At 40.2% G+C, this 27,327-nt stretch overlaps 2 protein-coding genes and 1 long non-coding RNA gene across 5 annotated transcripts in view; 1 reads left to right on the top strand and 2 right to left on the bottom strand.

Annotated features, from left to right (window-relative positions):
• Window positions 1-25,214, top strand: part of RHOQ (ras homolog family member Q) — a 35,980-nt gene extending 10,766 nt beyond the window's left edge. Inside the window, exons 3-5 of the mRNA XM_036925856.2 lie at window positions 18,170-18,334; window positions 18,646-18,741; window positions 22,029-25,214. Of these exons, the coding sequence (XP_036781751.2) occupies window positions 18,170-18,334; window positions 18,646-18,741; window positions 22,029-22,184 (417 nt within the window). The 3' untranslated portion in view covers window positions 22,185-25,214. The remainder of the gene's footprint in view (window positions 1-18,169; window positions 18,335-18,645; window positions 18,742-22,028) is intronic.
• LOC118932427 (uncharacterized) lies at window positions 14,354-22,019 on the bottom strand. The gene is made up of 3 exons (XR_005032774.2): window positions 19,844-22,019; window positions 19,122-19,182; window positions 14,354-14,886 (listed from the first exon to the last, which is right to left on the bottom strand). It is a non-coding gene; the product is annotated as an uncharacterized LOC118932427 (long non-coding RNA).
• The window catches only part of PIGF (phosphatidylinositol glycan anchor biosynthesis class F), a 31,337-nt gene continuing 26,394 nt past the window's right edge, over window positions 22,385-27,327 (bottom strand). For 2 of the 3 annotated variants that reach the window (XM_036925854.2, XM_036925852.2), the window contains exon 6: window positions 22,385-22,694. In XM_036925854.2, the coding sequence (XP_036781749.2) occupies window positions 22,581-22,694 (114 nt within the window). In that variant the 3' untranslated portion in view covers window positions 22,385-22,580. The remainder of the gene's footprint in view (window positions 22,695-27,327) is intronic. The other variant, XM_057497245.1, reaches the window with a different exon arrangement.

The following is a 27,327-nucleotide window of genomic DNA, read 5'->3' as shown; positions in this document are numbered from 1 at the left end:
CTTTCACGTTGCATACGGTTTTCAAGGTTCATCTCTGTTCGAGAATGTATCAGTGTTTCATTCCTTTTTTTGACTGGCTATTACTTGTCTTTCCTTTTTATTCCTTTTTGTCAATCTTATTACGTGGACATTCTGCCTCAGGTTCTGGGAACCAGTTTTTGGGTGCCAGACAGAAGGTGACTCTGTGCTTGATCATGCACCCCTGGTACTGTCTGCCCCTGCCTCAGATAGCAGAGGTCCTGCTGTACCCTTCCAGGATTCTGGATCTCTCTGTGCCTGTGTTCATTGTCACTAGTATACCTTTATTCAGCAAGAGTAAGAGTATCTGTTAAACACAAGCAAGGTGAGGTATAAAGGTCCATCAGGTAGGGTTCTTCCCCCGTAAGAGGCAGAGTCCAGTGGGAGGAGTGGGAGTATACAGAGGACCAAAATGCAAGTAGAAAATGGGGTGTGCTGTGAGGATAAAAGTGGCAAAGTGCAAGGTGTGTCCAAAGGTGCCCAGTTGTCTGGCTATTTGCTCAGAGCCCCACAGCTAGGTAAAGCCTCAGTGGGGCCATTGAGATTCAGAAACCTGAATGAGACCCTCTATGATCATCAAGTCCATGGGTCTTCTTTGTGTTAACTCATAGGAGATCCAGACATAAGTGATGTTGCCAAAGGATTACTTTACTCTGTGGCCTCGGTGGCAAAATGAACACAAGAGAAACCAGTAGCTCACAAAAGAAGAAAAGCAAATAGCCAATGAACACCCAACATGCAGAGATACACAAATAAAAATTGGTAAGCAATGATAGGCAAATTTTTCTCCCCACTTATCAAATTGGGCAAGATGGGAAAAATTGATACTCAGGAATCAGAGAAATGGATGCTCCATTATTGGGAATGGAAACTGACACAAACCATTTGGAAGTTAATTTGGCAACCCTTAAATTTTCAGTGATCCATTTCTATGAATTTATGGCAAGGAAACATTCAGGATAAACAAAGATTTACATAAAACTATATTCTTCACAGCAATGTTTGTAATAGTGATAAATAATAAACACATTAATGCATGGTAAAAAGGAATTTGTTAAATGCATGATGTGTGTTGGAATAATCACAGCCTTTAAAACTGCTTTCAACAAATATTTAAAGATACGTGAAAAGGCTAATGATGTGTTAAGTGTGAAAAAAGCAGTAAACCAAAACTATATATAGTATGATTACAACTTTGAAAAATATGCGTATGTATAACGTGCAAGGAAAAAATTGGAACAAAACTGTCAAGATGTTAAAGTGGTTGGCTCTAGGTGGTGATATTGAATATTTTTAGAAATTTCTTTATGCTTCATTTTCTTTTCCTCCAATTTTTAAAAAGCCATTTTATTTTTATGAAAGTTACATACACAGATAGTTTGAAGAGTCAGTAATTCTTGGTAAGGTCCTATTAAGGGGAAACAAAAGATCCCTTTCTACTTCCCCTGTAAAAAAGCCATTTCCCACTTACCCACCCAGTTTAAACTGTTAGGTGTTTATTTTCTTGACTTTATGCCATGTATGATGAGGCTTCAGCTCTCTTTCAGCCACACCTTCCACTGCCCATCCACCCTTTCCCAGTAGCTATGTTGTGGTTTCCATTTGATCCCTGATCAGTGTTTACATTTTCATTATGGTGGTGCACAGCTCGGTCACGTAGTGCTCTGTCATTGCTTTTCCTTTCTTGTACCATGTTTTGTTTCCCTGGAATTACTAATTATCTTGTTTCTTCCCATGCTTAGTTTTCACTGTTTCTTCCCAACCTTACCTTTCAGTATAACATGTCGGGTATTCAGTCAGCTGCTGCTGCTTGGAGGCAGCTCCCTCACCAGCCCTCTGACCTGCGCCCGTCTGGGCTGGTTGCCTCTGGCCTGCTGCACAGCTCTTCTCTTGGGATTTCCCATCATAATTGGGACTCCTTTTGGCCCCATCTCTTGTATCATATTCTTATTTTTATTTTGCCTGTCTTGGCTTATTCACTCATTGTGGTAAAATAAATTTTATTTTATTTTAATATAGCTTATTACTTTCCTCAGAAAAGGTGCATTGGCAAAACTCTTCACATCTGGTATGTTTGAAAATGTTTTTATTTCCTTCATCCCTGATGGACAGTTTGAGAATGGATTGGAAATCATTATTTTTTCTTCAGAACTTGGAAGGCACTGCCCCACTGGTCTTCTTGCTTCAGTTCACACTGTGAGAAAGTCCGATGCCCATTTGATCCTTGATTCACTGTCAGGAACCTGGTTTTCCTCACTGGAAGCTTTGGCTCCACCATTTCCCCCTCTTGAAATTTCGCATCCATGGGCTGCAGAGCAGGGGCCAGCGGGCCATCGCGGGCCCTTTCAACCTCAGACTCAGGTCCTTTGGTTCTGAGAAATTTTCCTGGTGTAGTTCTTTGATTTCTTCACTTCCAGTTAACCTCTCCTGTTACACTAGAACTCCCAGGATTTAGATGTGGGAGTTCTTGGGCTGGTCCTGTGATTTTCTTTTTTATGTTTGCCCCCCTGTGTCTTTTGTCTCTATTTTTGCGGAGACTCCTCAATATTATCACCCAACCCTTCTTTGTTTTCTAAAATGTGATTCTATTTTTAATTTTCAAGAGCCTTTCTCTGTCCTCTGGATATTCCTTTTTTTCCTTTGCATCAGCTGAGTGTGGTTTAGCTTGCTTTTTGACTGAATGTCCTCTCTAATTCTTCTGAGGCTAGGAAGGATAGTTTTTTGAAGCTTTTGTCTCCCTGCGCAGTCTCTGATTTTGATCTCTGTCCTTCGTGGTGGTTCCTCATATACCTACTCATATTTATGAGAGCGACACTGGGGCATGTGGGAAGCTCTGTGTTCATGAGTGGTGCTGGCTGACTCTGATCTTTACTAAAGGTCAGGGTTTCCCAACCTCAGCACTATCAATATTTTGGGCTGGAAAATTCTCTGTTATGGGGGCTATCCTGGGCGATTTTAATATAGCTTATTACTTTCCTCAGAAAAGGTGCATTGTAGGGTGTTTAGCAGCATTTTTTCCCCACCAGATGTCTGTAGCCCTTCTACCCCAGTCATGACAATCAAAAATGCTTCCAGACATTGCTAGATGTTCCCTGGGGCAACATCGCCCCTAAGTACTGCCCCCCTCACTGCCCCCCAAACTCTTGGTTAGGAACCACTGCTGAGTCTCTCTGGGCCTGTTCACTGGGGAACCTGTAATGTCAGATTTTGGTCTTTCCTCTTGGGCTGAACATTATTTCCTAGAACAGAATCTCCTGCCCTCCCGCCTGAGGGGTTTCTGCAGGGTTGCCACTACTCTGGGAGGTGGGTGGAAGAGGCAGAATAGGGATCAGTTTTCAGCATGTACCCTGGTGTGGTGTGGCCAGTATGTTCACACCTGGGCCTTGTGTCCTCCCATCCAGGGAATGCTCTGTTCTATTTATTTATACGATAAATATCCTCTGCCTTTTGTCAGAGTTGAGGAGAGTGTTTGCCAGGAAAGAGAATGGGATCTGAGATTTAACTGCTTCATAAGCAGATTCAACCCACCTTCTGGTTTGTGGCTCCACCTTCAATCCGCTTGCGGAAGAACACACTGCTCCAGTTCCCATACCTTCAGGGGTTCCATTGTGCAGGACAAGGTGCTTCTGAACTCATCCCTCGTTGCTGGCCCAGGATTTGGCTCCCTGGGTCTGCTTAATTAATTTCTCCTTGTTTGTTGCCTTCTAGCTTTTAACATTGTGTTGCTTGGGCTCCTTTCCTGTTTGCTTTGTCTTTGTGACCTTATGCCTTTTTTTTTTTAATTACTGTACATGCTAGAGGGTTTTGGTGTGTTCCATGGCTGGGACTTAACTCAAGTCATCCCTATTTTTTTTTTTTATGACTAGAAAACATAAATATGTTTTCTGGAACAAAGTTACAGTGCCTGGAACAAAGATAATGTCTCAGTGCCTGCTGTCCAGTGAGCCTTTCCTTAGCATCAAGGTACCTGGGAAAATGAATTCATAAGAAGTTTGCTTGGGATTGAGGCTTTGGAGAAAAAGGAGTTAGAGGTCTTAGAGGAGATTTATATTTCATCTGGCACCTGGAAGCACATGATGAATTTTTCCCTCCACATGAGTGCATGGCTCTCTAGTGACTAAAATCTGTGTGTCCACCAGGCCCAGCATCTTCCCATTGGGCAGAGCTGGATGGACGTTAATATTCTAATTATGCCATTTCTTCTTTGCCAGACTCTGTGTAGCATCTGCATAGACCATGAGTTTTCAGTTAACGTATTTTTCAGACAGGCTAAAACATGCTCCATTAGTTGCATTTTAGTCACCTTGATTAGAGTTGGGTGTTTTCTAGAATCTCAGGCATCTCTTACTGTGACCTATGCTGCAGATGACTAATAGTCATGAGTTTAATTCTCGGAATAAGCTGTATGTCAGATTGTTAGGGTGTCCTACTATAGTTCCCCTCTATTTATTAACCATGCCAACAGGTATTAATGACACTGGGAGGTGGGAAGGAGCACGTCAGCTCTAGAGTTGGTTGGTGATGTGGGGGGTCTGGAGAGTTTTCCTAGGCGAGGAGGTGGCATGTGTGTGTGGATTTGGGGTGGGGAGGGCCACAGGTTGCACGAGGTATTGCAGGCTGACAGAAGGGCACAGAGGGAAGCACACAGGTGCACTGGGATGGACAGGAGGAAGGGCTGTGGGAGCAGGCTGCCTCCATCTTGCCTACAGAACAGGTGGTCCCCAGGGAAGCCATTAAAGCTAGTCTAGAAAAGGAGCTTGGTGCCAGCTGTGGCTAGCCTTGAACATCAGGCTAATGAATTTGGACTTTCTAAAGGGTGCAGTGGGGAGCCAGTGAAATCTTCTGGAGATGTGTGTCATGTGTCATGATGGGGAGATTAATAGACATTAGGTAATGTCGGTTTTCCTGTGTAGCTTTATCTAGTCCTCAAGAGCAGACTTGCAGAAGAACACACTGCTCCAGTTCCCACACCATCTTCTCTCTGAATTCTTGTGGCTCTTAGCATATGTGTCGCTTGTCCCTAACCTGGTGTCTACATTTGAGTGCTTCTTTGGACTTGTTTATTCCATTTAATCAAAACAATGACCTTACATGGTAGGTGATACTATCTACCCTTCTCTCGTCTTCTCTTTTAGTGAATGAGAGAACAGACTCAGAGACAGTGAAATGACTTGTACAGGTTATACACATGGCACCTGAGAGGCAGCTCTGGATCTCAGACCAGACCCTCCGGCTCCAGATCTGTAATTCATTATTCTGGTAACACTCCCCTGCTGCTAGGGTCTTACTAGAATGCTTAGCTCAGCTAGTGGCGCTCTGAAGGGGCATGTATGCTGTTTGATTTTCCAGGCATCTCAGAACACACTCAGTAAAGAAGCTGACGTGATGGACGGCAGACTCCGAGGGCAGGACTCACCTTAGTGGGAAACACAAGGCAGGGCTAAGAGCTGGGAGCTCACGGGTTCCTATGCAACTTGAAGGGGCCATAGGCCCACACCTCTGAGTTGGAAAACCTCTCCCTCCTCCTGCTGACTGGCCTGACTGCTTCAGCCATAGTTCTACCACCACTTTACCACGTGCTTTGGGCTCAGCTGGTGCCCCCACCGGCCTGGAGGGCAATGACAGCACCTGAGCTGTGCTGCTACCCAGGGCTTGCTGGGGGTGCACCAAAGAGAACAGCCTCCTGGAGTGACCACTTCTGGGTGCTGCCCTTATAGTTAGGTTGTTGACGTTTTCCTTGTCTGCCTGTGGTGTTGCTTCTCTTTGATTTTTCTTTCACTGGTTCTCAGTTTGCTTTGGTAAATATCATATCTCCCTGAACCAATTCTTTACAGTGGGAAGTCCTGCTCCTGGATTGGCTGAGCTTCTCAGAACACAAAGGATGCTGGTGCAGACGAGTGTTAACCAACATTGTCCAGCCAGCCACTGCACACTGCCTGCACCTGGAGGGCTCTGTGGTCACATCAAAGGCCATGTGCACCTTGACTTTTTTACTTTTCAGGTGTCATAGCCATTATTTTAGAAAAACATATTTGAGGTGTATTGGTTTAGCTGTTTTGGGCTATTTGAATGAAATACTCAACTTCAGTCCTTTGCCTGTCATGTAAACATACACATTTATTAAACCAGCAAAGCTTTTCAATGTGTTTTTCACAATGTTGGTTTTACCTTCAATCCTCATATTCCACCTATTACTCCTCTGCCTCAAATTGGCTGAAACTGAATGGAGAAGAAGCATTGCTGGGCATGGGTGTGAGTGAGCAGCCACCAGGTATGCGAAGTACCTTTCATACCCTAGCTCATTTAATCTTCCCAACAGTATACTCTGTTTCATAGATAAAGGAAACGAAAAGTTAGTAACTTGCCCAAGGCCACACAGCTAATAAGCCTGTGAGTCAAAGATTCAAAAGATCTGCATCCAGAACCCATGGTCCACTACCTGGTTAAACCAAAAGGGCGTGGAGGGTCCTAAACTAGTTGTTAGGAGAACTACATTCCTACCCCATTGCTGCCTGTCAATCCCATGACTTTGGACAAGTGCTGAGCTTCTTGGCGCTTCTGTGTTCTCTTCAGTAAAGTGGGAGTGGCCCTCTCTCCTAGGCTAATGGTGAAGGTTCAGTGCAATTGTTGGGGTCAGTGCGAGAGGAGGAACGAAGTGCTTGCTTGGGGCTGCAGGGTGAAACGCACTAATGTGATGTGGTGTTGTGTAATTGTCCTGAGAGAGCTCTGCTGGGAATGTCCAGTAGTATAGGAAGGCCACAGCTGGAGGGGAGAAGATAAAGGAAGACACACAGAAGAGACAGATCTCTTGGGGGTATAAAACATGCACAAAGGAGGAGAAACTGAGCTTAACGACATGGAAGTGTGGAGTGAGCTTAACGACGTGGAAGTGTGGAGTGGTGTTTGACGCAGGTCCCGAGGAGTTGATGTGTGGAGTATTTCTGCCTGGCGCTTCCTGAAGGGTCTTTCTGCCATGTGTAGCAAAGAAGTCCCTGTGAGTGTGCATATACATGCATGAGACCACAAGGTCCCAGCTTTGCACACTGTGGGCCTTCATATTTTTCTTAAATTAAGGTGAAATTCACACAACATAAAATTAATCATTTTAAAGTGTATAATTAAGTGGCATTTAGTATCTTTACAATGTTATACAACCACCATGTTCATCTAGTGCTGAAACATCTTCGTCTTTCCCTGCAGAAATGGTGTGTATTTGACTGTCCAGGAAAGTGTATTTGTGAGCTGTGTTAGGTTGTCCTGATTCAGCCTATGTGCCCAGGTATGAGGACCTGTGTCAGTGGGAGCCTTCCTGGGCCTCAGATGACAGACTGCAGTGTGTGTCCAAGGAGCATGGGTCAAGTACCCAGATTGCAAATGGGTTTGTTTGTCATGGTTTAACTCTTACACATATTTTGGCTGCCTCTTCTGGGCACGGAGAAAACTGGCATTTCTGGTTTCATTAGTATGTAGTTCCCGGGTCGTCTCTCGCTGCTTGGCTGCTTGTCTTCCGAATACCTTAAAAGGCCAGCTGTGAGGTTATATGTCTGTGAGACACTTCAGTCTTCCTAAGCCTCCTTCCTGACCTTAAAGGCAGAGAGGGGCAGGTGTTAGTCCGCAGCTGAGGAAGATGGTATTTCCTCTGGATTTGGCGTATCCAGGCCTCCCAGGACTGTGTTGGCTGCACCCCACCCCGGCCCCCACCACAGGAAGCCTGGGTGGCCCGCATCCACAGGGCCCAAAGGTCCTCTGTAGCTCAAGTGTTGAAAGGGTGAGAGGGCTGCTCCATGGAACTGTCTGGCTTGGTACTTACACATGCTTCCCTGTAAATAGCTAGTCCTGGGGTAGCAACTGTTGCAGTGTGACACAGCGACCACAGCACTGGCCAGTGGAGAGGGGGCTCCTGAGCAGCCTCCGTGAGCGACAGAGGTGGGGCCAATGAGTGGCAGATACCTACTTGCGGAGGGGGTCGGGGCAGACAGAGAAGAGCCAGAGCAGCTTTAGGAGAAGGAGGGGAAAGGAGGAGTCTTTTGGCTAATCCAAGGACTGCATCATTCTGATTGGACCACTTAGGTCATGTGCCTGCCCGGGAACCAATGGCTTTGGCCAGAGCCTGGGGAATGAAACTCCATGACTGGCTTAATCCAAGCAAGAATCCTTTTAGTTTGATGTTTATAGGGTCAGGGTCCCCAGGGGCATGTGGAAGAGAGATAGGTCCTAAATTACAGCAATTTTGGAAAGGAGGAAGTAGAAGGACTCTGGATAGACAGTCAACAATACCCTCCATGCCTGGGTAAAATAAACATCAAAACAATGAAAAAACAGCAGTGCTGAAAAACATTAGCAGGACGCAAAATGCTGGAAGTATGGCCCAGTCTGGGGCTCTCCTTTTCAGAGCTCAGGTTGTTCAGGCAGGTGGGTTGGACCCATTGGTGCAACACAGAAAAATAGTCTTGATCATGGAGGCAGCCTGATCCTTGGCTGAAAGTGGTGACAGCAACTTGACAGCTACCTGAGAAATTAGCCTTGTCCTGGAGAATTCAGACATTTGATCTAACTTCTCCAGCTTTGTAGCTGGTGAAGGAGGTACAAGCCAGCACAGGGCCAGCCACCCACGATCTCGCCACCTTTCTGACGTCACCTTCCCGCACATACCTCCATTCAGTTGGCAAGAATTTCTTAAGCAGCTACTGTAAGGCAAGTGTTAAAGACTTGTCCCCTGCGTTTAGGGAGTCCTATGGAGTATATAGAGAAGAAAAGAGGCAATCTTATTACAGTGTAAGAGGTGAGATAACAGGAGAGGCCCAGGTGCTGTGAAGAATTTACTTAATCTGAATTGTGGGTGGAGGCAAGATTTGTTAGATGAGATTTGTAGACCAAAGACTGGAAGATGAGTACAAGCACCCACAGTAAGTGTGAGAGGGAGAGGGAGAGGACAGTGGGATGGCTGGGAAGTGACTGATTTGCTGTGCATTGGGGCTGATAATGAGGACTTGAAGGGGACTGGCTTGGGCCTGACTGGGTGGCGTTATCTGCCGCTGAGGTGGTGGACACGGTTTGAGGGGAAGGAAATGAGTTTAGTTCAGAAGTGTCAAATTTGAGATAATTCTGATTAGCCAAAAGGAGATGTCCAGAGCTGGATGTGGAACTCAAAGGCAGAGAGCTCCTCCAGATATACTCTTCTGGCCGTGTACTTGGCATCTCAAGCTTAACATGTCCAAAATAGGCCTCTTGAGTTTTCTCCACATGCTTCCCCACCTTCAGTCTTTCTCATTCCTGTAAAACATTATCTGTCCAGCTGCACAAGCTGAACCCTGGATTATTCCAGTTATCTCTCTGACCTTTAGGCCCCCATCCAGCCCACCACCCAAGCCTGAGTCTACTTCCAGAATATAGCTAGAAGCCACCATTTCTCTAGCTGTCAGCTGCTGCCACTTCATCCAAGCCAACAATCTCCTCTCACCTGAATTACTGCCATGATCTTTCTCCTGTACTCCTGCATGCCTTTAATTCATTCTTCACAAAGCTGCCTGAATTGTTTTTAATAAAACAAATTATGTGACTTCCTTCTCTCAGCCCTTTGATGACTTCCCATTGCAGTAGACTCTGATGATCCTGGATGGCTACCTTTCCAGCCCCACCTTGTCCCTCTGGCCTTCTGCCAGGGCCTTCAGTGTCAGTCCTGGCTTTTCTGCCTTGGGGCTTTTGAGCGCACCATCCTGGATTTGGCTCCATCGGTCGTCCCTGAGATCTCAGGTCAGATGTTCTCCCTCCCAAAGGTCTTCCCTGACCCCCTACACTGAAGGTGGCCATCCTGGTTATTCTCTCCCAGTACCAGGCTCTTTCCCTTCATTGCACCTATGCCAGTTTGCATTTATAGTCATTTTTGTCCAAATTTGTTAAATGTCTGACTCAGTGACTCAAGTATATCAGACCCATCCCCCTTTTAATAATGAATATTTCTCTTTTACTTTTCCTCAAATGAAACCTAGAGGTAATATAACCTCTCTATATGCATAATTTTAAATCAGTAGTAATATTTATAGCAGTAATATGAAGGAGAAATAAAAATAAAGTAACTTATAATAAAAATATTTATGTCAGTATTAAATTCCTAACTTACAAGTCATAAAGAAATAGTCCAGTGCCTACACCTGTGGGTGGAATTACTGTGAAGGCAACAGTGGCAAATGTTGGCTGGTACAGTTGTGTTTTATTGGCAGTTCAGATTCTAGTTCTAGAGGCAGTGTTGCCAGTGGTGTACGATTTTCTACAACAGGAGCAACTCCTGTAATGTTTTGAATAAAATAAAATGCAGTCTACCTTTTCCCTTCAGTTTGTGCTGAAATTACCTTTCTAGAAAATTCATTAAAGCTGTGCAAAAAAGGCACTTTGTGCCTTTATAGTAACAGAGTCAGGTCCTAGGTTCAGGTAACTATAAAAGGGTTTTTCATATTTATCAACACCTAGCAGTACACCCACAAATCAGGAGGGACCTGCCTGGGACTGTTTTGCATTACACAGTTTACATAGTACCCTGGCTCCCACCCCTAAAGGTCAGTAGAGTTCCCCATTCATGTTCACAATCAGAACTACCCCCAACATTTCCAAAATGTCCCTCTACATGTAGAGTAGTACTTCCCTTGTTGACAGGCGCTTGCCTGTCCTCTTTCATGCTGCGCACTCCCCGAGAGCACGGTCTGTACACAGTTCTTGGCACCTAGCTGGCAGGTTTTATTGGAATAAATGAATGAGTGAATATTCCATCAACATGAGATTTGTGCCAAAAAAGTCAGAAAAGGAGTATCTTGCACGGCAGTGTGACCTGACATTTATCTTCGTCTGCATGCCTTAGGACAGCTGACCTGTTTTAGTGAAAGAGACTTGTAATTATAGCTCCAGACAACGTAGAATTGCAGCTCTGAATTCTTCACAATGAAAGAAGTCATCTCACTGTGCAAAAAAGAAAGTGCACTGGCTCTGAAGTTGTGGTTTGTCTGTTTTTGGAAAGTCAGGCTTGTCTGTTGAAGAGCTCAAAACACTTGACCAGCTCTCTCATTTATCTTAACATGTGTATGCTATATTTATTCTCCCTTCACAGATGGAGAAATGCAGCTAGCCGAAAGGCCATATTTAGCTAAGTCTTGATCCTCTGTCTTGTGGGGTCAGCTTAAATAAAACAGAATCCTAAAACTTGATTTTTATCCAGTAGTTTGAACCTCCTCCCACATTAAATCTGTTACTAGGGCTGCTCACAAGGGTAAAAAGTGTTAGCTGGTGCATTTTTAACCATGTGACGTGGTGATCTAGTTCAGTCCTCCTTTTAGAGATGAGGAAGTGCTGGTTCACAATAGCACGGTTAGATCACGGCAGAATGAGTTCTCTAGCTGGTTGTCGTTCTGCTGCACCACATTTAAATGTTCTCTCCTTTTTCTCCAGCCAGTCTAAACATGACTTTGATCAGTGAGGTAGTCAAAAGTAAGATAGTGATGGAAAAGAAGCCAAAGATCTGGTCCACTAGCTCTCAAATAATTGTAAATTGGGGGACTGACTGACTATATGAAGATGACAGTTGCTGAAAATTTGAAGCTAAACCTTCAATTTCAAGAATTATTTTTAATAAGACCTAATAAAGCCAGTGGTTTATAAATAACCATTTCACAACCAAAAATTTTTTTAAAAGGAGAAGAAAAGGGGAATAAAAGCCAAGTATTTGAAGTTTTAGAGAAGCAATTACCTCTTAATGTCAGTAAAAAAAAAAAAAACAGCAAGTGTCAGTTTAAAAAAATCTTTCTCCTCAATTTTCTTTAACATTAATAGGAGGTGTTAGACAAATTCAGTAAACTCATCTCTGGCACACTTTGAACCAAGCTTACCAAAATGCTCCCCAAAGGGACCCAATCCAGCCTCCTTGAAAAACAGAGTTATTTTTAAGGCAGTGAAATATGATTTTCACTTCACAGAGTTAAATACAAAATGAATTCAAAAGTGACAAAAAAGACAACACAAAGACAATGAAGCTTCATAGACTATTACCAAGAATTACTGTAGAAATGTTTCTAATATATAAGTTTGATTTATGACAGAACACCTTCATCGTCTGAAGCGAGCTGCAGCCATGTGGCCTCTTGGCTTCTGCATAGCACCCTGTGGGGGCCAGAGTGTTTCAAGAGCCATGCCCAATACTTATTTGGGGTTTCTTACTAGAAGCAGATGTTTCAGATGGATATCCCCACTGTGTGCTCTGCAGGTGACAGACTTGCTCCTTCATGTGCCACAAGCCACCAGTTGTCAGGGGCATTCTCACTTAGTTGTCTTATGTTTTATATTCTCTTACAGTGGTCAGAAGCTGTTTCAGATTTGGAAGTCTGGGGCTTGTCTGTAAAAGAATTACTGTATTATTTCTCCTCCTGTGTTGTTTCAGAGGAAAACATGTAGGTTTTGCTAAATAACTATTTCCTAAGTCAAAGTAACATCTTGGATTATTTGGCAGTATAATACCTTCCTATAGCTCTTCAAAGCAACTGCTACTGACATTCTCCAGTTAGCTTATAGGGAAACTAAGCCTTTAAGAAATAAGTGACTTGACCAAGGCCCATTGCAAGTAGGTCATCTCTGTGCGGATCCTTCCTCTGTAAGGCACAATGCCAGTGCTGCCTCCTCTAAGGCTTTTCTTAGCGTCCCCTAATTACCGTAATTCTCGGTATTTGCCATATTCTGACTCATAATACAGTGTTCACATGTATTTGTCTTTACTGTGAGCTCCCTAAGAGCTGAGACTGTTACAGATGTTTGTGTCTTTCCCTGCCTATCAGATGCTCCCCCTTGGGGCTAACCTTGTGTGTGTGCCCACATCAGACTGAAGGCTCTTCTCTAGCCTCTGGCTTTGAGGTCTGTGAGGCACTGGTTAGGTGCACAGGCCCTTTGTGGCAGCCACTGATCATTTGAACTCGTTGCCTTATTTTTGACATAAAGACATCTTATAGGAGAGCTTTGCAAATGTTTGTAAGTGGTTTTATAAGCCAAATATCATCTGAACCTTGTCCTACCTTCACATCCCTGATGGTTGCACTTGGCACCATTCTGGGCACACAGGAGGTGCTTATTAATATTTCTTGGATTGAGCATTAATATATTCATCCACTCTAGTTTAATCTTTTCTTTCTCCCATATACATGACTCTCTTTTTTTAAAAAATTTTTTATTAAGGTATGATTGATATACACTCTTATGAAGGTTTCACATGAAAAAACAATGTGGTTACTACATTCACCCACATTATCAAGTCCCTACCTATACCCCAATGCAGTCACTGTCCATCAGTGCAGCAAGTTGCCAGAGATCTGCTGTGTCCCTTCTCTATGATACACTGTTCTCCCCGTGATCCCCCACACCATGTGTGCTAAACATAATACCCCTCAGTCCCCTTCTCTCTCCCTCCCCACCCACCTTCCCACACCCCTCCCCTTTGGTAACCACGAGTTCATTCTTGGAGTCTCTGAGTCTGCTGCCATTTTGTTCCTTCAGTTTTGCTTCATTGTTATACTCCATGAATGAGGGAAATCATTTGGCATTTGTCTTTCCCCACCTGGCTTATTTCACTGAACATAATGTCCTCTAGCTCCATCCATGTTGTTGCAAATGGTAGGATTTGTTTCTTTCTTATGGCTGAATAGTATTCCATTGTATATATGTACCACATCTTCTTTATCCATTCATCTACAGATGGACACTTAGGTTGCTTCCATATCTTGGCTATTGTAAGAAGTGCTGCGATGAACATAGGGGTGCATATGTCTTTTTGAATCTGAGAAGTTGTATTCTTTGGGTATATTCCAAGAAGTGGGATTCCAGGGTCAAATGGTATTTCTATTTTTAGTTTTTTGAGGAACCTCCGTATTGCCTTCCACAATGGTTGAACAAGCTTACATTCCAACCAGCAGTGTAGGAGGGTTCCCCTTTCTCCACATCCTCGCCAACATTTGTTCTTCTTAGTCTTTTCGATGCTGGCCATCCTTACTGGTGTAAGGTGATATCTCATTGTGGTTTTAATTTGCATTTCCCTGATGATTCGTGATGTGGAGCATCTTTTCATGTGTCTGTTGGCTATCTGAATTTCTTCTTTGGAGAACCGTCTCTTCATATCCTCTGCCCATTTGTTAATCGGGTTATTTGCTTTTTGGGTGTTGAGGTGTGTAAGTTCTTTATATATTTTGGATGTTAACCCCTTGTCGGATATGTCATTTACAAATATATTCTCCCATACTGTAGGATGCCTTTTTGTTTTGTTGATGATGTATATGACTATCTTTTTATAAATGTATGCCTTGAATTCCCAACTAAAGTAAACTCCATAGGGAACAGTTATTTCTTTTCTTTGTGTGTATATATCCGTAATACATACAGCACTATCTTCCATGCAACCTGATGTCAGTAGATCTTTCCTTATTGACTTAAATGACCAGCGCCGGATAGCATTCCAGGTAACAAAGTATGGCAAGGCCTACACCATCCTGAGTGGTTTTGCTTAAAGTATATGTTTGAAAAACATATTTTAACTAGGCATATACATCCTAAAAACATGCATTTTGAATAGAATTCACAAATGCAGGAGGGAGCCCAGGTCTACACAAAGGAGACAGGGTAGTGCAGATATAGGGGTGCTCAGGGGCACCGCTGGCTGAGCTGTACGTAAAAAAAGCAATCTCCCGACTGACTGGCACTGGCTACAGCTCTCTGCTGCACGCGCAGGCCTTTAGTTTCCTCACAGAGCACATTTCTTTGTTCTCTTATCATCTGCGGATTCTTGACAAGTTGTAAGTGCTGTGTTTTTCAGGGGTTAAGGTTGTCATCATCACAGATCAAGGACTCCTGACAAGAATGGAGAGTTAATCACTAAGCAACCAGAACACACTTTAAAAAACTTTATATTTTATATCTCTGGTTCTTAGCCAGTCAGTAAGAAGCTAACATTTTACTAAGCAGTCCAACCATTCCATTGACCGAACTCACCATTGTTTTTCATGGTTTTGAGGTAAGGCATGTTTCTCTGTTCCTGAGAGCGTTCCAGTTACCATGCTGAAATATTTAAATATCTACTCTTTTTTTAAACTAAAATATAATTGACTTGCTAATTAAGAGGACACAAGAGAATTGGCTTTAAAAAGTTCTGATTTCGGTGAGTGGCTATTTAAAAGTAAGGGCAGTTGCTCCACATTTTGTCATCAAATTGAAAATACACAGCTGGAGATGAAAGTGTCAGCATGCTTGGCTTATTTATCCTCAAATCCAAATCTTCCTTTCACATTGAGTTCATTCAAGATACTTCACAGGGGTTATAAACAATTTCATATGACACAGGGTACAGTATGCACAGGGGATAATTTTTTCTTTTAATTTGCTGTCTGTTATTAGGCTTCTAATTACTCAGGCTGGATGAAAGCAGAAAGGTCTCATATTAACTGCAGTTATTTAGCTGGAGACTATAGGCAGGAGGAGTTCATTTTAGATAGTTCAGACTTAGAAACACTTCTTTCCAAGGAGTTCTAAACACACTTGTCTTTGTTTTGATAATTTATGACCCAAGTCCATCACATTTTAATTATTCCAACAAAATCTATAATTTAACAAATGTCTAGAAATGATTAATTTCCTTCCTTTGTGCCCACATATCTCTCACTGAGGAAGTCAATATTCACTTTGGTTATGAAAGGAATCCATACAACAAACTTATGTTCTGTAGAATATTTGGATTTAATATTATTAAGCACTTCTAGAGAACTTTGCATTCACTTACTTTTTATTTCTTGTAATACCTTTCTAGAGCAAAAGTACACATTCTGTTTTCCTGATGAGACAAATTTGCTTGAGAAGTAAAATTTTCATTAAAAAATATAACTTGATTTTTTTCTGGGGGGGTGTTACATTTTACATAATCTTTAGGGTCTTGAGTTCCAGAATGACTAATTGGTATAATAATAATAATATAGCATATTCTCTTTTATTACCCTGAAAATTATACTGTCCTCAAGAGATGCCAGTTTGATTTGTAAGTTTTAATGCCAGTGTAGAAATTTTTTTTTCTCACTAAAGGAGTTTCTTCTCTGTGGTTGGAGAAAGATGCAAAGTTAGGACAGATGTAGGACTGATGGGAAGCCTGCTTGGATTTGCAGAGGATTAGGAGAATCTTTCCTGTGGGATGAGGAATTTATGTGAAAGCAGTGGAAGAGTTCTTTTATGTGCCTGGCAATATGCCGAGAGCTTTAGTTGCATTATTTCATGAATTCCTCATAAACCTATGAGATAGTATCCTCAAGTCTAATTCTGTGAAAATTGGATGTCTACATATGGATGAGGAGGTATTTTTAAGAAGAGCATCCCATTCTCTGACCATGCTAAGGTGTAAGTTTGCTCAGGAAATTTGAGTTGCTAGTAGAATGCCGAGACTAAATGCTGTCCCTTTATTTCCCCTTATGGACATGCAGTTTTTGAAACAGGTAGTAGAGTACAGAAAGTGTATTGAAGGCACCCAGTCATACTAGTAAACATTCAAACTCATTTTTTAAAACATTATATTTTTTATAGTAATTGTCTTATTAGAGTCACTGGCTGGGATGCAACCTTTTTCATTTTCACCCTATGTGATTTCTTCATTAATACTTTCTTAGCACCAGAGCAATGCTTTATTCAAAATCAATTAGAGGCCTCCTCTTTTAAAAATAAAGGGTAAAGAGGGTTGAGGGTTGCATTTCCCCCTCTTCCTGTAACAGCCAGCACCTGAGAATTCTTTCAGTTCCCCCAGCTCCAGACTGTAGGTGAGCCTTTTGAAAGCATCACAGAAAAAGAGAAGAGTTAATTCCAAAGTCATGAATTTGAAACATTTTTTTAATAGGCTTGAATTGAATGTTACATTAAGAAAAATGTCAGAAGACATGAAAGGAATTCACGTTCCATGAGGGACAACTCTACTGTTGAAACTGAGTGGAGGACGTTTTAATACTCCTTTAGTTCCACATTCAGGTAGTTCTGGCAGTGACATGGGTCATTTAAGAGGAGTGGTGGCCTAGGCCATAAAGAAAGTTTCCTTGAAATCAGATGAGAATCTAGCCACAACAAAAATGAAATTCTGACTCTGTTCACTCACTAGAATATAAATAAACAGAATTTTGTGTCATAGGAAATAGTCTAAGCCAAACAGGATTTTCACTGCCTTGTGTGATAAATACTGAAACAGCCATCAATAAATGGAACTCAAAGTAGCAGTTTAAGATTATATGGCAATCTAATGTATCCTGGTCTGGAAAGATCTCCAGGACATACTGAAGGGTGCAGATAACATAGATTACCCAATCTCCACTATGTACAGATGTTTGAATATGTACAGTTATAGGCAATACATACATAGAAAAAGGACTGGAAGATACAAATGAAAACATCTACATTTTAGGAAGGGAATAAAAATTGGGGAAGAAAGGGATTTTTGAGGATTTACTCTATATGTTTTTAGCTTTATATTTTCACACATACATATAATTAAGAAAACTATATAAACAGGGAAAGCAAAGATTCAAGGTCTCAGTGAAGATATACAGTGGTTAAGGCATAAGTTCGGGAATAAAACTGTCAGGGTTTGAATCCCACCTCCTTTACTTACTGGCTATACATCCTTATACAAGTTATTTTAATTTCTGGGCCTCACTTTACTCAAATGCAAAACAGTGATAATGGTATTTAGTTGTTACAAGGATTAAATAAGTAATACATGGGAGAGAATAATGGATTAGTACCTGACACAGAGTAAACATTCAGAATATGTTATTACAAATTATAATACTTAGACAGCATCCAACTATAATTAATTCTTTGCTTAAACTTTTCAGTTAAAAATGTTTCTGGTGATAGCTTTAGTAATCACAATGTATTTCCTGAAGTTTTATCATAGTTGTTAGTGATATTGTCATTTTTTACCCCACTAGTAACTTTAAAAGGAAGAATAACAAAGAACAGTGAAATTACCTTGTTTTATGTAGAGTACCATACACATTCCATTTGTGGACTATGGGCTGACTTTGCATCTTTGGCCATGTAATCTAATGTACATATTATTACTAAAGAACTGTAAATGGAAATAACGAGAATTTTCTTTCTTCCTTAGGAAGACTATGATCGTCTGAGGCCTTTATCTTATCCAATGACTGATGTCTTCCTTATATGCTTCTCTGTGGTAAATCCAGCCTCATTTCAAAATGTGAAAGAGGAGTGGGTACCAGAACTTAAGGAATATGCACCAAATGTACCCTTTTTATTAATAGGAACTCAGGTATGGCTGCTTTGATTTTATCCATTTAAGAATCATCTTTCTGGCTTATCTTGTGGTGTTGGGCTAAGACAAACGGTACTGAAGTTTAACAAATGATGTATGTGTTTAATCTTGGTTACAAGTTACAATCAGTTCTATTACATTTTTGGAAAAAGTAGTGCCAAAAATAAGCAGTTATATTTGTTGGTTTTTAAAATTAAGTTCTTTGGTTTAATCTTTTTTTTGGTATTTGGGATTAAATGGGACTATATGCTTTGATTTATCTTTAAAGACGTAATATCATGGGACATTACTGACCTTCTTTTGATTAGATTGATCTCCGAGATGACCCCAAAACTTTAGCAAGACTGAATGATATGAAAGAAAAACCTGTATGTGTGGAACAAGGACAGAAACTAGCAAAAGAGGTAATGGAACTGATACAGAATTTAAAAATAAGTGTGAAAGAAGCATTTATTTGTGTGTATTTACTGTACACCAGGCCCTGTGTTGAGTGCTTCCCATGCAGTATTGCATTGAATCCTTACACTGACTCAGAGGCCGGGCTGACTAGTTCCTTATTTTACGGAAGAGAAACAGAGGCTTGGTGATGTCAGGTAACTTGTGCGATCCCTCAGGTAATAAAATGGCAGAGCTGGGTTTTGGTCAGGGCCTGGCTGCAGAGCCCAGGCTCTTAAGTGCTGTGCTGGCGGCAGTATCTTCCTAATTAGTCACAGGTAGAATGAGGCATTAGAAAAAGGTGCTGATCTTTAAGCCCTTTTTAATCATGTAAAGATTTTTACTGTACCAAATCAGGCTGTCTTTGGTTACGAGTAGGTCGGGATGTGGCCAAAGAGGACAGTTTAAATCTGCAGTGAAAAACAAAAAATTACGGCATGGTATGAAAAGGATTGAATTTTCTTCCAGTCTTTTTATTAAAAGATGGAAAATATTAGCATTCTAAAAAGTGTGTAAGTAGGATGTGCATAATACCTGTTAACTGGTAACTCTTCCTTGCCCCAAAGCTAGGCTTCCCTTTTTCTCCATTTGGCCCTAACATTATTGGATTCTATTTTTCAGATGTTGTGACTTTAATAGGGCTTTTGTGGGCACAGAATCTAATAAGGTCTTTTAAAATGTGCCATCAGGAAGTAGAAGAAAGCAAGAAGACTTTTTGGAGGACAGTTTTTCCTAAAGCAAAAGATAAACTAGCTTCACTAATAAATTGCTCTAGAAATTCTCTGTATTCAATTTTGTAATCTTGGGAGAGAGAAGGAATTTTTAAGTGTCATAAAGGTAAAAGTAATAAATGAAAATACTGATGACTAACTGCATAAAAATTTAATAAATTAAATACCAGAAATAGAATTAAAAGTCATATAACAAAGTTGACATGTATGGCAGGAAAACGGTTTCATATCCTTAGGATATAGGAACCCCTTGCATATGAATTAGTAGGAAAAATATATACCCCAGTAGAAAAATGGACTAAGAACATCAATGGAAAATTCACCAAAAAATGCAGATTACCATTTAAGATAAGAATATGTTCAAACTTAGTAGTCAAATATAAGTTCAGTTTCCACCTATAAAATTGGCAAAAAAAAAAATTAGTTACATAGCCACTATTTCAGCAAAGAAGTGGGCACTCTATTGTACTGTTGGTTGCTGAGTAAAAGCAATTTGGTAACATACAAAAGCCCTAAAGTCATGCATACTTTTGATCAAGCAATTCCATGGGTAGGAATTAATCCTAAGAAAATTGTTAGGGATGTGCTTAAAGAGATGGCTACACGGTTGCTGCGCTGCTTATAATGGCAAATAAAAACCCAACCATGTATCTATTAAAATTTTATACTAATATATCTATTAAGATGTTCATATTTATATGTAGCATAAGAAAAAAAGTGGCTACAAAACAATACAATCCCATTTCTAGGCACGTCAGCAATACTGGGCACAGTTGGTTCCTTCTTGACACACTCTTTTGGCTTCCTGAAACACCCTGTCTTGGTTTTTCTCCCCTCATTGGCCTCTCCCCCACTTCATCTCCCTGCCTCTGAATGCTGGAGGGCCCACGGACCAGCATCCAGCTTCTTGGACATCTTTTCTATCCACACTCAGAGCTCTCTAGGTGAGCTTGTCAGTTTGTGGTTTGAACGATCTATTACTGGATTCCCAAATTTCTATCTCCAGGCCGGCCTCTTCCCTAAATTCTTAACTTGGTTATTCAGCCAGTCACTCAACAAGTCCATCTGTGTTGGGCTAAGCATCTCAAAATTAACACTCCAAAACAGGATTCCTAATTTTACCCTCCAAGCCTGTCCTCCCAGTTACTCAGGCCAAAAGTCACACTTGACCTTGCTCTTTCTCTACAGCCCACCGTACACCAAAACACTTTTACCTTCAGAATACACCCAGAATCCAAACACTCCTTACCCTCCATCCTCTGTCAGTTGGGTTCAGGCCTCCTCTGTCTCTGGCCTGGATGACTAGAACAGCTTCTAACTCACCTTTCTGCTTCTGTGCCCCATGTCAGTCTGTTCTCAACACAGCAGCCTGAGTCTTTTAAAATATAAGCTTGATCAGGTCACTGCTCTGTTCAGAATCTTCCAGTGGTTCCCCAGCTCACTCAGAATACCGGCCAGAGTCCTTACCATGGCTGTAGAGGCCCCTGCTGCCTCTGCAACTCATTGTACTCCAGGCACATTGGCCTCCTTGCCATTCCTCCAGATTTTTCTACCTCTGGACCAGTGTACTCTGGTCCAGTGCCTGGACTCTTCTTCCCTGTGGAACATTATTCATTTTTTCACTCCTTTCAGGTCCCTGCTCAAATATCACTTTCTCAATGAGACCTGAACTTGTCCCCACTATGTCCCTCCCCTAATTTTCTCCAGACCACATACTACCATCTGACCTTCTGCCTTTGCATTTGCTAGTTCATGGTCTTTTCCCTCTAAAATGCAAGCTTCATAAGAGTACAGATTTGTGTTCCTTGGTGCATTCTCTCATTTGCTAAATGAGAATGCTCAGTAAATTTTCAATGAATGAATAGGTCCTCTCAGAGCAGAAGCCAAAGTCCTTATAGTGTGGCCTCAAGGCTACCTCACTGACTCATCTCTTGCCACTCCTTCCTGCTTTCTGGTCACTTGGGCTTCTTTACCATTCCCTGAACACTCCAGGCCTGCCAGGGCTTTGCCCCTGTGGCTCCGTCTGCCTGGAAACTCCCCCTAGGTTTCCCTCACTGCTCACACACACTTCACCTGGTTGAGTTTTCCACCACCACTGCCCCCTGCACTCTCCATCTCCCTCCTTCTGCCTGCTTTTTCTCCAGAGCCTGTACCACCATCAGCTTTATTATTATTCCTTCTTTTGTGTGCCTCTCCCAGTAGAACTTAAGCAAATGAGAGCGGCACGCAGCAGTGACTTTGCTCTTCTGTTCATTTCATTGACATCCGCCAGCACCAAAAACAGTGCTTGGCCTATAGTAGGTACCTAGTAAATATTTCAGGGATGAAATTTCTCAAAGAAAAAGTCTGGAAGGATATATACTAGTATTTTAACAGTTAGCTATCTCTGGGTATTATAAATGTGGATGATGATTTCATGCTTTTTGCAGTTGTATTTTATAATTTTCCTTATAATGGTATTTTGTGTTATACCAATTGTATAAAAAAAAGATTTTATATATTTGTAATTTTTTTCTCCCTCTCAGATAGGAGCATGCTGCTATGTGGAATGTTCAGCTTTAACCCAGAAGGGATTGAAGACTGTTTTTGATGAGGCTATCATAGCCATTTTAACTCCAAAGAAACACACAGTAAAAAAAAGAATAGGATCAAGATGTATAAACTGTTGTTTGATTACGTGAAACATCTTCCATGGCCAAGGAACTGTCCATTTCTCTCAGAAAGCATATGAAATGCCACAGCTACACCCAGACCTCTGAGAATGAAGCAGTTTAAAATTTGAAAGAAAAAAATTCCACGACCCTGTCCTCAGAATTCTGTCAAGTTCACTAAGAATGTTTCTTAAAGGTACAAGAGCAGCAAACAGCATCTGAAGCCACAATCTATTATAAATACTTTATTTCAACTAGAAGGTACAATCTCTCAGGGGTTTCATAGTTTAAAAAGCTACAATCACATCATGTTGTAACTACATAAAAAACAGTGCTGTGAATGGAATTGCCTGGCTTAGACCGTATGCATTTCTGCACAGTCTTTATGGAATCTGCACAAAGAAATATCTTCTCCCTTTGCTTCAATTAATTGTTCTTGTATGTAAGTTGCTTTCTATTCCAGTATATCCAGAGTGGCGAAATAATAAGGCCAGCCATGTAGCCAAAGGTCGCTCCAAGTGTACAGGAGATGGGCCATACCTGAGGAGAGAATGTATGAGATCAGAAAGAACAGATGTTTTATTACCACCTGAGCACAAGTTAAGTGTAACCTAAACATTTCTATATTAAAGCTTAATGTGCTTTCTTAAAGAATGCCAAAAGTGTAATAAGGTCTTAACTGCATTTATCATGAACACTAAAAATGTACACATTTTAGTTAATGTGCATTTAACTGTAACAACGCTTCTGGCGATTGTAGATTTAGTTTGATGCTCCCCAAACTGCATGAGATACATGCTAAAATTACAAATTAAAATTTTGGGTCAGACTTTGCCACAATCCTGGACTCAATTTAGCTCTCTGAACTAGTTGGTAATTTTGTTTCTTCATTTCCACATTGGCTTGTATATCAAATGAAATGATAAATGTGTATGCTGACCAAATCACAAGAAACTAAATCGTGTTAAAGAGACAGACCTAGAATTCAAGTGTTTTACATGGAATTTATAACAAAGCAACTGCTTCCATAATAAAACTGATGTTACCTTTCAGATGTAGATTTTGGAACCACTGAAGTTATAGAACTACAACTTATATATATATACCAGGAGTGTAAGTTAAATGAAATACTGGCTTCTAAAAACCTATTTTCTCCAGCCATGTTACATTTCACAATATTATATCAAGCCAGAAGTAATGTTGATTTATTTCATCCACAAGCAGTGCACATTGGTCCCTAGGTAAAAGGCTCTGCTTTAAAAACTGTTTTGTTCATCTGTGAAGTTTATTTGGTGTACTGGAGCCATTTCTAATCTTTCTCTGGGGAAACAGGCCATAGAACTGTGTTAGAGGTGAACCATTTTAATTTCTAGTTCTGTTACCTAATGAAGCTTCTTTGTTTGGTCTGCTGTGTATCTGCCTTATTCCAAATGCCGTGCAACAGACAATAGTGTTGGAAAAGTTTCAGTGTGAACAAACTAATGCAATTCAAAGAAGCATAATCTAACCCATAATTCTTTTTCCCAGACTTTCCTGTATTTAAACTTGCTGTTGCCTAAATTATGATTTCTTTATGTCCTTGGTAAATTTCTGTTAATTTCCTTGGCCTGAGCTTACCACTATCTTATTGCACAGATTGGGAAATGGAACACTAAACTTTTATACTTGAAAATGACCGCCTTAATTGCTCATATCAGTCACAAATCTAGGATGTACTGTCTTGTGTGTGAGCTTTGTAGAGATTTTTAAAAATACAAGCATCATCTTCCCCATTAAAGAGTGGAGAGTCTACTGGATAACTAGTCAGGAACTTTCTCTCTGAACTGGATAGCGGATGTCTTCCTTCTCCCAAGAAGTGATGGTTCACATTAAGTACCATGGCCTTATGTATGCTCAAATGGAATCTTATGTAACTTTCTCATTTAACTTTTGGTCTACTTTTAGATAGACTTGAAAGGAATTGTATAAATCAATTAATATATTAGCTAAATTGTTCAACACATGATACAAAGGAATTAAGACAGTAAAGTGTATACATTTCCACCTTGCCTTTGGGGAGTTTTCCCTCAAATTCACATCTCTGAAATTCTTCACACTTGGTTTACTAGTCGATGAAAGTTAAAATCTAGAATTTGTCCTAAAAGAAATGGACTAAGAATCTGGAAACAAACTCTGGTGTCACATACCTCTGTTTCTTGACAGGGCCTCAGTTTCCTTATCTATAAATATGGGAAGTAGAACAGATGATCTCCAACATCTCTCCCATTTATTAACTTATGATTCTCTTCTTTCTTACTCATAGTAATCATTGTTGAACATTACCTTTTCAGCTTCGCATTCTTCAGATAGTAAAAATCCTGTATATATATTATTATGAACTCTAAGCAAAGATGATTGTATTGCCTGAACCTGAGGTGCCTTAGGTACTCTATTGACCTTGATGGGGTTTGGAGTTTCCCATTGCTTAGTAAGAGCCTTTTCAGTGCTTTGATTATTTAGTATTTCTTTTTGCACTCAATCCTTCCTGCCACTTTAAAAACCAAAGATTTCTTATTCATAAGCAGACTGTAGAAAACTGCCTTATTTGTAGCGTGTCTTCATTAAAGACCTAAGTTTCAAGAGAAATTCAGACTAATCACTGGAACAACTAGTTCAAAGTAGTAAAATATCTGGGAAATAAAGTACTTCAAAAACATCAACATGAATTTTCATAGTGAATGCAAATACATTGCTTCAAATAAAGTCATGAATGAATGAACCTAAAAGAAAACTTACAGCTAGTATTTTTTGCATATAGAAGTTCTTAAAAATAATTTTAGGGGCTCCCTGAAAGCTTATTTAATACTTTGCTAACTCACACTGTCTCTAAAGGCACATTTTAGGTTAGCCCTTGTTGAATTATCTTAGTTACTTTAGGCATTGCTTCCATTTGATTTTTAATTATTAAGTACCAAATCAAGTACTGGTTTGCTGGCTATTGTTTTTTAAGTCATTGTTACTCTAACAGCATTCCATCTTAACACATGGGGTTACAAATAAAATAATATGCATAGTTTACTATTTATGTAAAGCACTGAACTTCTTACCTTAGTAGTTTTTATTTAAAACCCAGTGTAAACATTTGGGATAATACTCATTCCTCTGTTTGTAATACTGTGAGTCTATCCATCACTGGCCAAGTGCGAGTGCCTGCACTTCATTCAAGTGTGCATTGTCAAAGTGTAAGGAGAAAAATAATCCCAGACAAATTCCAATTTGGTTACTAAATTTTTCTCAGATCACTTTGTAATTTCAGTATGACTCTTTGTTTCCAAATACATACATACATATACATCACACACATTCTTTAACCAGCTACCATACTTCACCTCCAATGGAATGCCAAAAATGAAATAAATATTGGCAAATGTTTTGTCTAATGAGGGGTTAAGGCTTGGAACACTTGCTGTTATTCAATGTCTCGAGAAATCCATGCTATCAGCAAATTAAAATGTTGAACTGGCTTTGAAGACTGTTTGCTAGTGATGGGTCAGACTTTCCAGCTTGGTCTTCCTGAAATAAGTAGTCCTTAATCATGACAGTCATTTTTGAAAAAGAGGGTTTCTTCATATGAGGGCAACTCTCCCGATCTCTGTAGACCAAGATGGGGATGGCAAAAGCAGCAGCTGAAAGGAGCTGAGGGAGGTTGCCCACTAATAACCTTTCCTCCAGCAGTTTCCTACTAACCTTCTTATAATTCCATGAACAAATTAAAACTACACCATGGCAACAGAATTTATAACGACTTGTCAAATAGTCCTGGCTTAATCACGTATTTTCATAATTAGATCTTGAAGTTTTCCACTTAAAATGATTTCCTTGTCTCACATAGAGATGCCCCTATTAACATTCTTCATGCCACAAGCAGCATTAAAAACAACATGGTGTCATCTATTGAACAGACAACTCACTGCATTGCTGCAAACACTTCTCCAAATTATTGTAATCTGAGACAGCTGTATATAATTATCTTGTTTTTAAGGAAAATAGAAAATTCAAAACAAATACATTCCTGTAAAGAAAGTCATCCACAAACATTTGCCACCAAAGTGACCATCTTCTTTTTATCCAGTTTTTTATGAATTAAAAAAACATTTTTAAAGCACTAAATAAAAGTGAAAAACCCTGTTGGGTAATGAAAGATAGTAAAATCCAACTGGGTAAAATTATTAAGATTACTGTTACAAAGAAAAACCTATTTTAAAAAATGAGTAGCTATACCATGTGAACAAAGTATCTTGCTTAGAGTACTACTATTATCCTTTCTCTAAATCAAATGACTCCTTATTATAATGTATTTCTCATTATTTAAAAAAGGTCAATGTTCTCTTAAAATAATCAGCATTAAGCAAGGCTTAGAATTATAGGGCCTGGGTACACAGTACCAGCAATTAAGTTATTTTTCCTTCAGAAATAAAACAATTGCACCCTAATAAGCTAAAAAACAACTTCTTAATAAGAAATAATACAGATATAACTTTATATGTTTTCTGTTAAAGAAATCAATGTAATTGCTGGTTGAAAGACATTTCAATATTATACAAACTAATTTCTACCTGAAGACTACCTGCTCTCTTCTGACCAGGCATTACTATAGTCTGCTTACGTTTTAGGTAAGAAAATGTTCTGGTACAGTTATGTAGTGTTTGAGTATTTTTCAAAGTATGTTGAAAGTATTACAGAATAGTGATTAACAACACTGATTTTTGTATTAGATTGGACTTGAGTCTTGACTGCCATTACTTAAATTTGTGAGCTTGGGCAAGTCACCTAACTTTTTGTGTCTTGGCTTCTCATCTGCAAAATGATTATAAAACTCACCTCACAGGGTTGCTGCAATGATTAAATGAGGTAAGGCACTATGCAGTATGTGTAACTATACCTATAACAGTATCTGACACATAGTACAAGTGACCAAAGCATGCCGGCTATAATTGATACTAATCTTTTAGTCCATATTCCAAATGGATACATATGGAATAAGTTGTTGTAATCTAGAACACCCATCATTCCCCAAATACACCATCTCTAATGCTGATTCTATTTAAAAAAAAATTCTGCCAGAATTTTAAGTACTTACAAAATATTTTTTAAAACCTACATCTAACAGAATTCATGGTTCCTTCTTGTCAAA

This window comes from Manis pentadactyla, chromosome 2 (genome assembly GCF_030020395.1).
Source record: "Manis pentadactyla isolate mManPen7 chromosome 2, mManPen7.hap1, whole genome shotgun sequence".
NCBI classification, from domain to species: domain Eukaryota; kingdom Metazoa; phylum Chordata; class Mammalia; order Pholidota; family Manidae; genus Manis; species Manis pentadactyla.
This window is presented reverse-complemented; position numbering and strand designations above follow the sequence as displayed.